Raw genomic sequence first — 15,628 nt, forward strand, 5'->3', positions numbered from 1 at the left:
CGGGCCCGGCCGCGCTGGCTCCCGCACGGAACCGCGGCTCCGCACGGACACGGACACGGACACGGACACGGACACGGACACGGACACGGACACGGACACGGACACGGACACGGACACGGACACGGACACGGACACTCTGCTGAAGGCTCCCGGCCACAGCCGTGCCCCGTACCACGGGCATGGCTCTGCCACGTTATTCGGAGAAGCGGCGCGGACTGGAGGAACAGCAGCAGCATCATGGCCACAGCTCCATCAGTGGCAAATGGAGCATGAAGGGAACACGATACATAAACACAGATTTCTTGGGTTAAATCTTGGTCCTACAGAACTGGTAGAGCGTAGCTACCCGTTTTAATGGATTCTGATTCAAACAGATAATTTTCTGCCTGTTTTGATTTTACTGAGATAGAATTTGGACTGACCTAACTGGCAGTGCCAGCTTTTTTTCCCATTCATTATCAGGCGAAGAATCCCTGTTCTTGAAAAACAGGTTCGGAATTTGGAAGGGAACAATGCTAATAAAAAGTAATTATGCCAGACTAATAATTCTATTCAAGTCTTAAACACGGATAACAGGAAATTAATCATTAAATGCAATATTAAAGCTCTAAGTCATTATCTAACAAAACCCAGCTTTGGTATAAGAAAAAATATTTAAACTCATGTATAATTTTAATTTTCTCTAAAATTATCATATATGTGATATATAAACATTGAAAACTAATATTTGGTTTATGGCATTGCCAGGGACTTAAATTCACATTTCACTTGACTTTCAGAATCAGTGTATTTCTATGAATGAAGTTCAGCTACTTCTTATCTTTATATATAAATGTATTTATTTTATAAAAGTTTTGACTGCTGCTCAAAGAAGTACAAGACACAGTAAATTGCAATAAGAGAGAAGCCATTTACATGAATTCCAGGATGTTGGTATTGATGACAGGCATAACAAGGAAACCCTGCTGAATGCCTCCAAGTGCTCTTGTTTCCAACTTGAAGACTGCCTAAAATTATTTTTACTCCAAATAAGAGAATCATGATAAAAGCCCAAAATATTGCCAAGGTTTAAAATTTAAAATGTCAATAAACAGACACTGACTTATTGTGGTGAAATCAAGTCCAAACTGACTATGTGTCTCATAGTAGGCCTTCCATGGGGGCAGTTCCAGGGATGCTCAATCTCACCCATGTGGGTGATCAGTTTTCTCATTTCCTGCACATTCAGTGCAGTTCCAATCATCACCTGCAAGCAAAGAAAAAAAAATGAATTCTTTCCTTTTTCCATTTGCTAGCTGACACAGACCAGAGCAGTACTTCAGCTACCATAGCAAATTCTGTACAAAGCATTAAAATAAAAACCACCTTCAATCAGACAATCAGAAGACAAAACACAGCTCACAGTGGGTTCATGAGTGCATTAGTTTGGAACAAAATAAAAAAACTAGCAGAAATATTTCCCAAGGTACATTAGATAAAAACATGAGGAACAGAAGGAAGGATATTAGCTGTTAACACTCAGCAGTAAATAAACTTGCCCTGCAATGCACATGCAGATACAGCCACCTGCACTACATCAGGAAATGGATTTATTTATTTATTTGAACACAAACATCAAGTGCAGTACTTACAGACTTCCTGCAAGCTCGAGAAGCAAACATCTGCCTGACCCTGGAGGGCCTGCACATCACTCCAGGGCAGTCACTCAACATGAAAATCAGCTCATCTATGTCTTGTGGCCCAAAAGTCCAGTTTTTGCTGGTTGGCAATGATACCAATTTAACTCTTTGAGTTACAGGAGCTGGAAGGTTTGCAATGACAATAAAGATACAGAGAAGTACAAAAAATTACTTTTTTCTTGAGAGAAAAGCTGAGAAACTACTTTAAATGTTATTATGATGTGATGTGCATATATACTAATGTTTAATCTTTTGATAGATGTAACTAAAGTGGTAACTATGGCAGATGTCCTTTTAACATCATCCAAACTCACCATTTTCATTTATGACAAAATCAAAGCCATTTTTTCTGAATATTTCCAGGTTTTCAATCAATACAGTTTCATTTACTGCTGTTAAATTGAGATTTTGAGGCCTGAAAGAGAGAAAAAAAGATGGAGCTGCATAGATACACAGTGCAGAGCATTAAAGACTGATTTCAGAAACAACCTAGAAATACTTAAAACAGAGCTCTGTAGTAAAACTTTTCACTCTGCTGTGTGAAAAAAATAAATCTCACTAGGTAACAGTTGCTTCCAAGTGTTACTCAGCAGATGAAGTCAGTTGGGCAGCATTCCTTGCTGCAGGAACAGTTTCCAATATCCTGTCACTGTGGGAAATCTGTTTGACCACTGACTTTCTGCACAGCTACAACTGCACCCATGGAATTGATGTTTCATGTAAGGATTGACTCTTGGAAACACAGAATATAAAAACCACTTGAGTCTCAAGTGTTCTGAATGTGTGAAATGCTACATAAATATAAATCATAGATATCCTTCTGAAACATTGAATTCAACACATGTTATTGTTAAACACTGAGAATACTTACACTATCAGCTTCTGACCCTGGAGAACAGTGTGCTGTTGCAACATCTCAAAGTTGTATTTCTCATCAGTAGCATGCTGGTCAATTATGAAAAGATCAGAATTCAGCTTTGCTATTATAAACCCTAAATTGAACTGGCCAATGATTTCCATTTTTGAAAACATTTCTTTACTGTATACAAAAAAAAAAAAAGAGATTATGAATTAGACCCTTATCAGTTATCATGTAAAACTTAAAAACTTCTGTTTCTCCCCTGCAGAACACACTTTATATTAAAAAAAAATCTTATTTAAGCAGGATATAAGTGTTGAAAATCTGCCAATGACCTATGAGGTCCTTTCTGGCAGAACAAAATCCATCATTAAGACAGGTTCCCCCCATTTGTGAAAACAAAATTAGAAGCAGGCAATATGGCAATAGCCCAGGTAAGTAACACTGAAGATGGCAGGGTGGTTTTGAAGGCAGCTGACATATTTGCCTTCTTTTCACAATTAAAGACTTTCCTAAGACATTTTTTGAAGCCAAATATTAACAAATCACAGACACTGACTGTCCCCTGACCACCAGAATGTAACTTTATTTTTCCAGGGATGTCTCATCAAATTTCATTCACACAAGGGAGGAATATGAGCTATGCAGTCTTTTCAGTGTGCTATCTGTCATGACATTTGCTGGTTCTCTGACTGAGCTGCAATTTACAAGGCTGATCTAAGCCAAATCCATGAAGTTTGTGGCTTCGCATTCTGTTTACACTTAGTTCAAGTAGCTGCTCTGTCAGTAAAATAACTCATCAAATAGTTTTTTTGTGACATTAAAAAATAGACCCAAACCTAGCAGGTACATGCAAGCCTCTTGCCACCCTCAAGACAAGTCTTATATTTTTGCTTAACTAATTTAATGAACTGAGGAGTAGAATACATTAAACAACTGAAAGCAGAAATACCTGATCTCTTTTCTTAATTCATCTTCTGCAACTTTATTGTCCCCAGGACTAATTTTTGCTTTAAATCTTCTGTAATTTTCAGTTTCTGTATTTTTCTGTTGTTGCTGTATTACCTTTTTTACTTTCTCTGCCAAAACCTTCATAGAGAATTCAAGAGGCACAATTTTCTTTTTAACTTCCACCAGTACATCAACACTAGCATTCTTTTCTTCAGGGTATTTGTCTGCCTTGGAATCATCTGCTTCACTTTTAAAGTTTCTGCTTTTAAAACGTTTTACTCTTGGGGAATAACCATTTGCTTCTTGAGAAAGCTTGTTTTGATCAGTCCAGTCATTCACTTGACCTAGCTCAGGTTCAGTGCCCAAGACCTGAACATCACAATCCAGTGATTTCTTACTGCACCCAGCAGTTTGAAGACATTCCTTCTGCATCTCTTCTTCTGTGCTACAGAATTCTTCCTCAGAATTAACTGCACTTTCATTATTGATGCAGCTTCCAGCTTCTGGTGTACTACATCCAGCATCTGACTCAGAAATACTACAGAATCCAGAATCTGAAGCATTTTCTAATTTTCCCAAGTGTCTCCTTGGAATTGACACCTTTGAGTCCAACTTCTGACAACTTTCAGCCTTCTTAGTCAAGACAGACCTTTGAATCTTTACAGTCCCCCCAGTGGGATCGAGTAACCTTTGTCTAGGGGAACTGTGCTGCTGTTTTACCTTTTTAGAGCTTTGAAAATTACTTTCTGTTGCTTGATGGAGAGAGAATGACTCCCTTAATCTGGCAAGAGTCATTATTCTTTTGCCTTCACCACTTGGACTCTCAGTCTCAGAGTCAGACAGCATGTCTGCCTGAGGCTTTTCTGCCTCTTCAGGAAGTGTCTTCTTCAAGTTACCTAATGAAATCACAATACAGAGTATTTCAAGATTCTAAGTTAGCTGGAAACATGAATTAAATTATGTACTTTAGGAAAAGGAATGAAAAGAGGTGGAAAAATAGCCAACAGCTCAAAGGAGCCCTGAAGCTTCAGACAGTGAATACAGGGCTGAAATGCATTAATATCAAACACAGAAACAGTTACATCTTGAGGACATTTAATCACAACTACTAAGAATTAATTTGTAGTCTCTTTTTCAACTGGAACAGTCATCAGTCCAATCAGCATATTTATTTATATTATCAAAAGAATTTAATGACACAGTGACAATGAAAAGTGAATTGCTCTTACACTGTAATGGTCACTATAAAATTCCACTGGCAAAGTGTTAAGGAGCTGGCAGAATAGGCACTTAGAGTATATGGGATTTGCTGGTCACTAGAGAACTTCAACCCCATCAACTGCCAGTCCAAACAGGATTTTACTGAAGGTTAATTTAAAACAACAGTGGGAATCAGGCTACAACTGATTCTGTAGGTCAGCAAAAAGGAAAATTAGAAGGGGCTCTGTTGAATGAAAGGAAGAGAATGAGATGATCTTGAAAGACTGCACAGTCACAAGAGAATCATCAATTTCTGTAGGTAACATAAAAGAATCAAAGTTTAAAACCCAATAAACTCATACTTAATTTTTCTATTTTATTTATGACCACTTAACCATTTTTTCTCACAGACATTTTCATAAAAAAGCCATATGTCCCTTTTAGTATATTGGGAGAAATCTTTTGCAAGCATTATCGATTAATTCTGCGTGAATTTTTTCTTCACAAAGTTGACTGTCAATCCTGCTGTGCTGGCATGTGTCATTTCCATAATAATCACTTAATAAGTTTGGGTCCTTCTTTAGTTTTTATTTAATTTTCTTTTTCGTTTCTTTTTTGGGTTTTTAAAAACACTTTTTTCCATCTTTAATTCTCTGCCATATATCATACTCAAAACTTTCACATTTTGTGTCCTACCTGCAATGTCCAGAAGTTTCTGATTGACATTTAGTTTGTTAACATCACTACCAAACATCTCCATCAGAGAAGTCTTTAGAATTGCTAATAAAAACTTTTCCTCCTGAAGTAAAATTTGCCTTTTGTCAGGAGTTACATTGATGTCAACACACTCTGGAAAAAAAAAGAAAAAAAGAACTGCTTAACAAATAAAATGCAATGTTATTGCACAGAATTAGTTCTGGTTTGTTTGCCATTTTATTGGCAAATCAGATTTAACTGTCTCAACATCCCAGCAAACAAACACACGATACAAGTTTTCTTGTAGTTAAGATGACCTTTTCCTCATCACTTAAGAAGATATTTTTGAGTATAGAAAAGGTGGAGGGGAAAAATAGTGGAACCACAGTTAGAATCTATTTCTCCCTCACCAACATGGCCTTAAAAAGTCCCCAGAGTGCAGGAAGTCATACAGATGAAAATGAAAATATTCTCTAAATACAAACATCATTGAAGAATAAACTGTAATACTGCAATAGCCATTACTGAAGTTACTAAAAATTATTCAGAACGTACCAGAATCTACCCCAATGTTAAGGACAACAAATGGATATTGGTGTTTATTGTGTAAGTGATAAACTTCATTCACAATCTTGACCACCTGCAAAAAAGGTGAAAAAAACCAATAAATTTCAAAAATATTATCTTCTATTTTGCACCAGCGTATATTAATTAATGTACTAAAACATATATTGTATGATTAAGATCTTGTTCACTCAAAGACACAACTAAGACAGGAACTTGAGACAGAGGAACTTCTACTACCAAGAAACAAACATACACATGAGTGCTAATGCTGAGGTTTCCAGAGAATATTGAGTTAATGGGGCTGATGACAGAAAACTCCCTCACCTTGGCAGGATCACAGGGCCGGTGGTTGATGAAGAAGAACTGTCTGTCTGTCGTGCTCCTTCCCACACCGTGATCACAGCGGGAAATGAAACCACCAATGCTGTTGGGTGAACAATGTGAGAGGAAGGGAAATGGATGAGAGAAGCAAGTTTGGGGGGAATGTGCTTTATAAGGGGCTTAAGGAAACACTATTATACAGCAGCAGTGAATATGTAAATACACATTTCCTCTCCCAATTCCTTGTCCAACAAAGGCTACTACAAAACTGCATTCCAGTATCTACTATGCTGTTCTTGGCTCTTTTTAATACTATAAATCACAGCTTTTTTTTTTCACTTTATTATTTTAAATTTTGGTTTATGGTAAAGTGCCACAGGCAGCAGTGATTTGTACTTTCCTAATTACCTATAAAGATTTTGTGGCATGTCAGCAGGGTTGAGTCCATATTCTTCACAAACAGCTTCACTAGGAGGAAGCTGAACAAAAGGAATAAGGCTCTGCAACTGAAAAAAGAAAAAAAAAGGGAAAGAAGTGAAACATCAAACCTATAGAGATTTTCCCCTTCTATTTTATTGTCCTTTAATAGCCTTAAAATTTACTTGAGAAAAATAGTGGGTTTGGCTGACCAAGAGCTGACCAACACAAACACTTAAAATATCCAAACCCACTAGAAGATAATAGCACTGTTTACTGAGAAACAGAGATATTCCTCTAAGAAATGCCTGTTTTCATCCTTTGATATCACAACCTGTGCTTAAGTTATTTCACAGACCCTTACATTAAATGTACACAGGCAGAACAACAAAATGATTCACAGTTTGACATATATATGACCTAAACAAGTTTTATGCTAAAAGACAAAAAGAGTAATAGGAGTTTCTTTTAAAAGGACAATAAAACTATTAAAAATGTGTTATTTGAATCACAAGCTCCCTAAGAACAGTTACATTTACCAGAAACATGTTCCCAGTCATGCCACTATTATTTTTCTGCCATTAGAGCAGCTCCTATCAATTTAAGTATTAAACATTAAAATACAGACTATAAGCTAAACATTCTATTCAGATAACACTCAATTTTCAACTATGCTTGGTGCCACAGGCAAGACAAAGTGACATCTTCCCTCCCATCTTTCAGCCACAGCATGAACAGGCTTTGAGATCTCTGGATGGGCACTGTGGAGGGAAAAATTGTTTATCAACAGCCAGCAGCTATCAACCACTCAATATATCTGATGACTGCAGGAAGGATGTTTTTGAGCTTTTTATCATCTCTGCTCTTATCTAGAGGATAACAATTATTTTTATAGCTTACCTTAGAAAGCATCACAGTCTACAGCTTTACAGGGGCTGACTGCAATCCCATTTAAAGGGGATTGCAGAATAAAGAATTTAAAGGGGATTCCAGAATAAAGTTACTTAGTTTCATAGGAAGAGCTTGCCAATGTGGATACACCTCAGTTTTCTGTTCTTCAGTTAAGACTTTCACATCACACCATTTTAAGGATTTTTTAAAATTGCTTGTTCTTGTGACACACAGTCCATTTGCTGACACAACAGCTCTTAAAACTGGCTTCAGAGAGATATTAAGCCATAACCCCATGTTGTAAATAACTTCTAAAACATTTCTGAGCAGATCCAGGACTTTCAGAGTCCGTGGAGGCCGGGGTGTCTCTCCTCTGTCGGCCTCTGGGGTGCGCTGCAGACCAACACTCCATCCTCTCACACTTACTAAATATTACAATTCCCTCTACACAGCTACATCCTCTCTCTTTTCAATAATAAAAGCAATACCTGTTTTTGTCCAAATACTGCTCCAATGTTCTCCTTTAAACTGGGACTTCCAGCAGTGGATATCACACAGCTTTTTTTCCCCTGGCCAATTTGATTAGTGCAGTTAATCCTCACTCCTTTGGAAATAATACAGTAGGCCTGCAACAGCTGGACCATTTTTGCATATTCCTATTAAAGTAAAAAGAAAGTTCAAATTCATATGAAATGTCTCTTTTTAAAACACAAATGTATAAACAAAACATTCAATATCTGCAGGTAACAAAGGGGGGAGCTTTATCCTTAAAATCTTTACGAGCTAAATTAAAAAAAAAATATATATATAGATGAAAAATAGTACTTTAAAAATAAATAGGATGTTTACAAGACATATTTAGCCACAACACAGCAGTTTGGTTTTAAAATAGAGATAAGTGATCATGGTATGGATTCTTTTCAAAATCTGAGAATGAACCTTTAAATCCAAATATTGCAAAGTAGAAGAGAAAAGCATGCAAGAAGACTTTTGTTATTTGATAAAGATGTAAGACAGGCATGAAATAGTCTGTAATCAGTACATTCTACAGAGAAGTGAATTTCATTCAGCAGTGAATGAATTCTGGGGGACAATACTGCTTTGAATTGGGAATTTCTGACCTTTTTGATGTTTCTCTGGAACTCTTTGTGCCGCACTGGTAAGGTGTAAAACAACTGCTGGATGCTGACAGTGGTGCCCTGCTGCCGGGGGAAAGGAGCCCTCTGGGTGATTCTGCCATTGTGATCAAACACCAAACGGGTCCCAACCTTTGCTGACTTGTGACAGGTGAAAATGGTGACATCACTGGGAGGAGAGAGGCAACAGAATTATTCCCTGAGCACCATATTATCTTATCTATTCCTCGTGACAAGCAGCATAGAAACTACAGCAATACTGTTAATTTCATCAAAACAACTCTTCCCCATACACAACCAAGAACCTGCTCTTTAGAGTAGTGTAACATTTCCCTAGCTAGACATTCTTATTTGTATCCCTTTCATCCCCCTCTTATAAAACTCAGTGTTAAAATCTAGTTTTGCTAAACACTACATTCACTAATAGGTACCAGCAGCACTGTGCACAAGGGCTGATTTAAAATCTACAGTTGGTCTGAAAGAAATTTAAGTACAACCTTAATAAGTTACAACCTAACAACCAGCACTTAAATATTACAGTGCTTTACATCAAATACTCATGCAAATACACAATCCCACCCTGTAAAGATCTGCATCCTTAAGTAACACCAAATTTTGTATATGAAATGACCAATTAGGTGCTTAGAAACACAGAATAATTTTGATTGGAAATCAATCAGGATGTCATGCAACCTAATGTTCAAAACTGACCTGACAGTCAGGAACTGGAAGTTTCCAAAGCCCCACTTTGTCAGTAATGGTAAACTGAAAGGGTGCAGTGCTTTTGTGCATATAGTAACTTCCCACTACTAATAAATAATATTAATTACCTTAATGCACACAGTGAACTCAAAGCTTCACCTCGAAACCCAAATGTTTCAACATGTATTAGATCAGAAAAATCTTGTATCTTTGATGTGTAATGTTTCAGAGCTGGAAAAAGATATTTCAAATTTATATTTCACTTCAAAGTGCCACTGGTCTATGCAAGTACATTTTGTCTGCATATCAAGAAGCAAAACACCTTCTGTATAATTCACTGCATTTCACATAACGATTAAAGACAAAATACTGCTTGCTTTCCCTTTCTGCTATAAACAAGAGCTCTTTAAAATCCTCAGATGCACCTGCCATTTCACACTTACATCACAGATTTATTCAGCATTGTTGCTATAAGCTCTGCAAGGCGCCTCAGAGCAGGACACAGTACCTGCCTGTGCTGCTGCTGGACCTGTCACAGATTTTGTCCTGCCAGAAGCAGCAGCAGCCTGTGCTGCGCATGGGGCACAGAGGACAAGCCCAGCCACCACCACAGCTGAGGAGGACTCAGTGCACACCATCAGTGCAGCACCAGTCACCAGCTGACAAACTGACCCAGCAGCAGCACCCCTGAACTCTCACTGAGCTGGAACAGCAGCACACTGAGTTTCTGATGATCCACAATTGCTCAGTGAACACCAAAGTTACTGAGGAATAACCTATGGGGAAAAGATTCCGAGGTGCTTTATCAAAAAAGAAATGACAGTATTTCTGCTGCAGTGGTTAGTTAGATTCATCAGACAGTGTTGTTTCTGCTCCCATTTTGTGCAATTCCAGACTAGCAAATGGGAAGTTTGACAGGCAGGACAATGTCAGTTCCACTTCAGCAAATACTCGAGTTTATAATTCACCTTCCCAAAGCAGCCCCTTCCACACAGCTCAACTCCAACAATGACCAATGATTAAACATGAATTAATCCACATGGATTTTTAAGATTTTCTCCTCTGTGCTTATTTCTATTGCTTGTGCCACTTAAATAAGCAAAGTAACCAAAGACTATTTCTGAGGCACAAGAACTATAACCACAAGAGCACCACAGAAGATCAGTCTAGTGTTGCTCAAGTCTTGCAGGTAACACACACATTATGTAAAAGCCAAGTGTCCATTAAATATGATTAAACTAAATGCCCACATCTAAATTACAAAAAAATTTCAACTTACTCAAGCCTTCAAAGTTTTCCTCTTCCACTCCAACTCCATTATCTGAAACTTCTATCAGTTCTGCCCCATGATCTTTAAGTTTTATATCTACAAAATTGAGTCATAAAGTATTTTAATTCTTTATGTTCACACACGGTGTTTGGTATCAATTTTGCACTTGAAGTCAATTTTTCAAATAATAACTTTCCATGTCAAAATTGAATAATAACAGGGAAAAAAACCACAAACAAACAAAAAAAACCACCCTAACCCCTGACAGCTATCAAAAGTTAGATGAATCTAATGCAAACCAGTCTGTAGTTTCAGGTAATTCAGCTTCACTGAACTTGTGTCTGAACAGAAGTTTTCCCAATTACCCCATCCTGGATGCTCTGCAAGCCAGCCCCGCCTTTACCCTGTGCTAGCCCAAGGCCAGCGGCTGGCACAGCCTGATCACCGCTGCTGCATGGAACAACCACTTTTTTAGTGGCCAAAGGGTCACTAGAAATTAAGTAACACAATCTCACATGCTGCTAGGAATGCAGCTGGAGTCTGGCAATAAGAATGCTTTATTAACCTGAGGTGTAAAATCACTGCAAAGATGCTTGGCCCAAACAGAAAGTATTTGCCCAGGTTTGTTTACATGCACTCGTTTTGAGGGAAAAGACGTGCTTTAGAAGCCTACGGAAAGTTCCAAAATTCGAGGAAGAGTTACCGATGTTGGTAGCTCCGGCATCCAGGCTGTTCTCCAGCAGCTCTTTCACGGCAGTGCCGAGGTTCAGCACGACCTGCCCCGAGCAGATGCGATGCACAGACCGGCGGTCGATGGGCCGGATGGCCCCGGCGGGCTGCGGGCTGGGGACAGAGGGACAGCAAAGCACGGGCAGCGGTGAGAGCCGGCAGAAACCCCTCAGGCTTCCCCAGGCGAGCCGGGAGGGGAGGCAGGAACCAGGGGAAGCCGGAACCGCGGGGTACGGCCCGTGCGAGGAGCGCGGCTCCCGTGAGGGGAGCAAAGCGGCCTGGGCAGGGGGTGCTAGCGCGGGGACCAGGGCCGGTGCCGGGTCGGTGCACACACTCACCAGGGCGCAGCCGCCTCCATCGGGGCCCCGGCGGGGCGGGACGCGCCGCGCTCTCCTCAGGCTCCCGCCCCGCTCGCTCAGCGCCGCGAGCGGCCGGAGCGCGCTCGCCCCACAAGGACGGCGCTCCCGGCCCGGCGGCGTAACCCCGCCCACCATCCTGTGGGGACGCGCTCCGCAGCTCAGCGCCGGCCAATAGCAGGAGGCCGTAAGGGCGAACCCGTATCCCATTGGGTGTCACGCGTGTCAATCACGAGCCGCTCCGCCAATGGGCCCGGGGGCGGGCGGGCCGGCGGCGGCGGAGCGGGCGTGCGGCGGGCCGGGAGCCGCCATGCCCGCGATGTACAAGGTGCGGCCGCTGCACAGCGCGGCGGTGCTGGCGGAGCACCTGCCCAGCTGCATGTACCCCCTGCCCAACCTGCACCGCGCCCCCGGCACCGCCGCGCCGCCGCAGGTACGAGCGAGGGGTGGGCGGAAGGACCTGCTTGGGCTGGGGCCCGCGGTGCTCGCTCTGGCCAGGTCAGGCATGCCGCCGCTGGGCCGGTGTTCCCTCCGGTGAGAGCCCCAGCTCCGGTATGAACCGGGAGGAGCCTGCGGTGCCGGAGAGATCCCGGGACCGAGTCCCACTGCCTCAGCCCCCGGAAGGGGCCCTGGCTCCGGCTCGCCGTAAGCGGCGGGTCCGAGGGTTAAATAAAATCAGCGTTTTCAATAATTTCCCTGTAGTGTCTTTGAAGCCGTCCGCAGTTCTCATTTTAACTTTCCTGGGCTCTCGCGTGTGTCCCTGTGGCGGTTTTTGTGTTTGAATGGCCGTGCTGAGCTCTCTGCCCGCCCGGAGAGCGCCCAGCAGGCCTCGCTCCGTGCTGCTGCATCATCGCCCTGCTGCCTCAGCTCGGGTTCCAGCCAAATACGCTCCCTCAGCCTCAGCTTCTAGTTTCAGTTTCTTTCGCCTTAAATAAGGCAAAAACGCCAAATACTGTGTTACATAGGTTTAGCTGAGCAGCGTCTCTCCAGTGCCAGGAGTGCTTGGCATTCTCACAGGCCACTTGTGGCCATCCTGGATTTGCCGTGCCCTCACCCAGCTCGATGGTGGAGACACTGAGGAGGAGAAAATTTGGGGCAGAACTTAACAGAAATGCTAATGAAATGCCTTCCCATTGCAAAGGATGGAATTGTGTACAACTAAATAATGGCACTTAAGAGGTCTTCCCTTGTCTTGTCTTTGAGAATATTATGTTAAATGGATATAAATATTTTACTTGGATACCTTGTTTAGCTCTTCATCCATGATAGTTTGGGTTTGTTTAATCCTTATTCAGGATGCTTAGAAATAGGTTATTTGAAATTTTTTCTTTAATATTATTTTAAACTAGTAGACTTAAAACCTGCCACAGGAGTATATTTTTCATCCTCTTTTAAAAGAGATTGTAAGATGAGATGCTTGTGAGGTAATACAGATTAAAAGCTGCATTGGTATTAACATGTAAAGCCCAAGGTCTTTTTTTTCCACTGTAATTTATATTCTCTGAAACAAAGACTGAATCCATCCATCTAAACTTGCAGGGCTTTTTACTTTCATTAACTACCTGATTTGTCAAAAAGTTTCCTTGTTTTGCCACTGTACCACAGACTTACCAACTTTGCTCTTCTGGGCTGAGAACCTGACAAGCTGTCTTTGATTTTTCAGTCATTGTTCAGCACTTCACTGCCAACTCTTTGTCTGATTTTGACTGTGTTACAGAATTTGCTGTAATGGTTTAGAAGCATCTATTAAGCAGGAAGATTTCAGAAATTTATTAAATATGCCATTTCACCGTACTCATACAGATGAGAGACTACTGATAGACATAAACCCATGGTCTGGCTGTTTGTAGGTGTTTAGTCTTTCAAAACTTAACCTTAAGTGAGCTGTAGACTATTCACTGAGTTGAGTCAATGTTTATATGGCCTTGCTTTTTCCTCTCCTGTAGGAGGAGGTTGACCCATCACTTCAAGCACTTGAATCCCGCCAGGAAGAGATTCTGAAGCGCTTGTATGAACTCAAGAGTGCTGTGGATGGACTCTCCAAGATGATACAAACCCCAGATGCTGACTTCGATGTAACAAATATCATTCAAACTGATCAATCTTCTCCTTTGTCAACAAATGGAGCAGATTTAGATCTCATGCTTGGAAAGGTGAGTTTAGTTGAGCAGCTACATTGGCGCTTTCTCAACATTCCATTTTCAGGGCTGGAAGGGGGCATTAAAACCTGGGACATTCAGAACTCAGTACACAATCTACAATTACCATTTAATTACATGTTGAGGAAGGAGGATGTGTAAAGGTTTAAACAAGTTTTAAATGTCCAAGCTTGAATTTATTTACTTTAATATCGTTAGAATTTCAGGTATACACGTGCATGATTTTGTACATTTTGGTGCCAAATGAAAGCAGTAGTTATGAGTATGACCTGGAATGTGTCTTACCTGCTGAATGTTTTACTTTCCATTCAGGATTATGGAGCCCTGAAAGATGTTGTCATCAATGCAAATCCTTCTCTACCTCCACTGTCACTGTTAGTGATCCACAGTCTGCTTTGTGAACGGTACAAAATATTATCAGCTGTTCACACACATTCATCAGTGAAAAGTGTGCCAGAAAACCTCTTGAAATGCTTTGGAGAGCAGACTAAGAAGCAGCCACGTCATGAGTATCAGTTGGGCTTTACTCTGATTTGGAAAGATGGTAAGAAGGAAATTTGTAGATCAATATTTTACAATAGAAGAGAAAATGAAAGTTTTGCTATAAACCCTTGCACAGAGATGCCTCATTGTCCCTGTGCTGGCATATGGTGGATATGAAGAAGCAGGAAACATTTTTGTTCTCTTTTCATAGCTCTGAACCATGCTGGGCCAGAAGAGAAAGATTCTTGTTCATAGTAACTGCTGTTAAAATACACATGGCATTGACAGGGTTGTTTGTACCCTCAGGTTTTGGGGGGGCTTTTTCATGTTTTTTAGTTTCTACAAATAAGGTAACTAGAAATTATGGGGGAGATTTGGCTGAATTTTTAAAAAAGCGATCTCTTTATCCCACAGGACTGAGAACTGTTCATCAGGTTAATATTAAAAGTTGTGCTGGCATCACAAATATTCATCATGGAATTACTGTTCTAGTTAATTTCTTTATTATGTTGGATTCACTTTTTTTCCCCTTCTGTTAATTTCAGTTCCCAAACCCCAGATGAAGTTCAGCATTCAAACCATGTGCCCCATAGAAGGAGAGGGGAACATCGCTCGATTCCTCTTTTCCCTGTTTGGGCAGAAGTACAACGCAGTTACCTCGACTCTGATCGACAGCTGGGTGGACACAGCCATGTTGCAGCTGCAAGAAGGCAGCAGCAAGGAGAGGGGAGCAGTGCTGCGCTCCATGAACGCCGCCCTGGGCAAGAGCCCGTGGCTGGTGGGCACTGAACTGACGCTGGCCGACGTGGTGGCGTGGAGCGCGCTGCAGCAGACGGGCACTGCCAGCAGCGCCCCGGCCAACGTGCAGAAGTGGATCAAGTCCTGTGAGAATCTGGCACCTTTCAGCTCTGTGATGAAGCTACTCAAGTGAGCCCCTACCTTTCACACTGATGTTGTTTTAATCTTACTCCACCTCGTGTCTGCTGTAATGTTGGAGTCCTTTCTGAGATGTATTTTAGGTATTACAGTTGGACAGAATCCTAAAATAATAAAAACATTACAGCTGCCTTTTGGGTGTGACCTTCCTTTTTTGTAACTCTTGTGTAACACGTTTGTTCAATGTCTACGGTATACAGCCTGTGCTCTTGGTTTTTCCACTGCAAGTGATTCTTTTCTCAGGAGCCTTCGGGCAAGGCAAAAGGTAAATACCTT

The 15,628-nt window shown here is 41.1% G+C and overlaps 2 protein-coding genes across 2 annotated transcripts; one reads left to right on the top strand and one right to left on the bottom strand.

Moving 5' to 3' along the window:
- Positions 1-813: 813 nt before the first annotated feature.
- Positions 814-11,877, bottom strand: PMS2 (PMS1 homolog 2, mismatch repair system component). The gene is made up of 15 exons (XM_059484633.1): positions 11,757-11,877; positions 11,393-11,532; positions 10,699-10,785; positions 9,548-9,650; positions 8,703-8,886; positions 8,070-8,237; positions 6,682-6,779; positions 6,277-6,376; positions 5,941-6,025; positions 5,386-5,538; positions 3,491-4,385; positions 2,551-2,718; positions 1,994-2,094; positions 1,632-1,801; positions 814-1,246 (listed from the first exon to the last, which is right to left on the bottom strand). The coding sequence occupies exons 1-15, from the start codon at positions 11,774-11,776 to the stop codon at positions 1,103-1,105; spliced, it is 2,616 nt and encodes an 871-aa protein (XP_059340616.1). The 5' UTR covers positions 11,777-11,877; the 3' UTR covers positions 814-1,102.
- Positions 11,878-12,042: 165 nt separating this feature from the next.
- Positions 12,043-15,483, top strand: AIMP2 (aminoacyl tRNA synthetase complex interacting multifunctional protein 2). Its single transcript, XM_059484686.1, has 4 exons — positions 12,043-12,207; positions 13,721-13,927; positions 14,246-14,477; positions 14,962-15,483. Exons 1-4 carry the CDS (start codon positions 12,085-12,087, stop codon positions 15,345-15,347), a joined length of 948 nt encoding a protein of 315 aa, XP_059340669.1. The 5' UTR covers positions 12,043-12,084; the 3' UTR covers positions 15,348-15,483.
- Positions 15,484-15,628: the final 145 nt, after the last annotated feature.

The sequence above is a fragment of the Ammospiza nelsoni genome, chromosome 17, assembly GCF_027579445.1.
Source record: "Ammospiza nelsoni isolate bAmmNel1 chromosome 17, bAmmNel1.pri, whole genome shotgun sequence".
In the NCBI taxonomy this organism is placed as follows: domain Eukaryota; kingdom Metazoa; phylum Chordata; class Aves; order Passeriformes; family Passerellidae; genus Ammospiza; species Ammospiza nelsoni.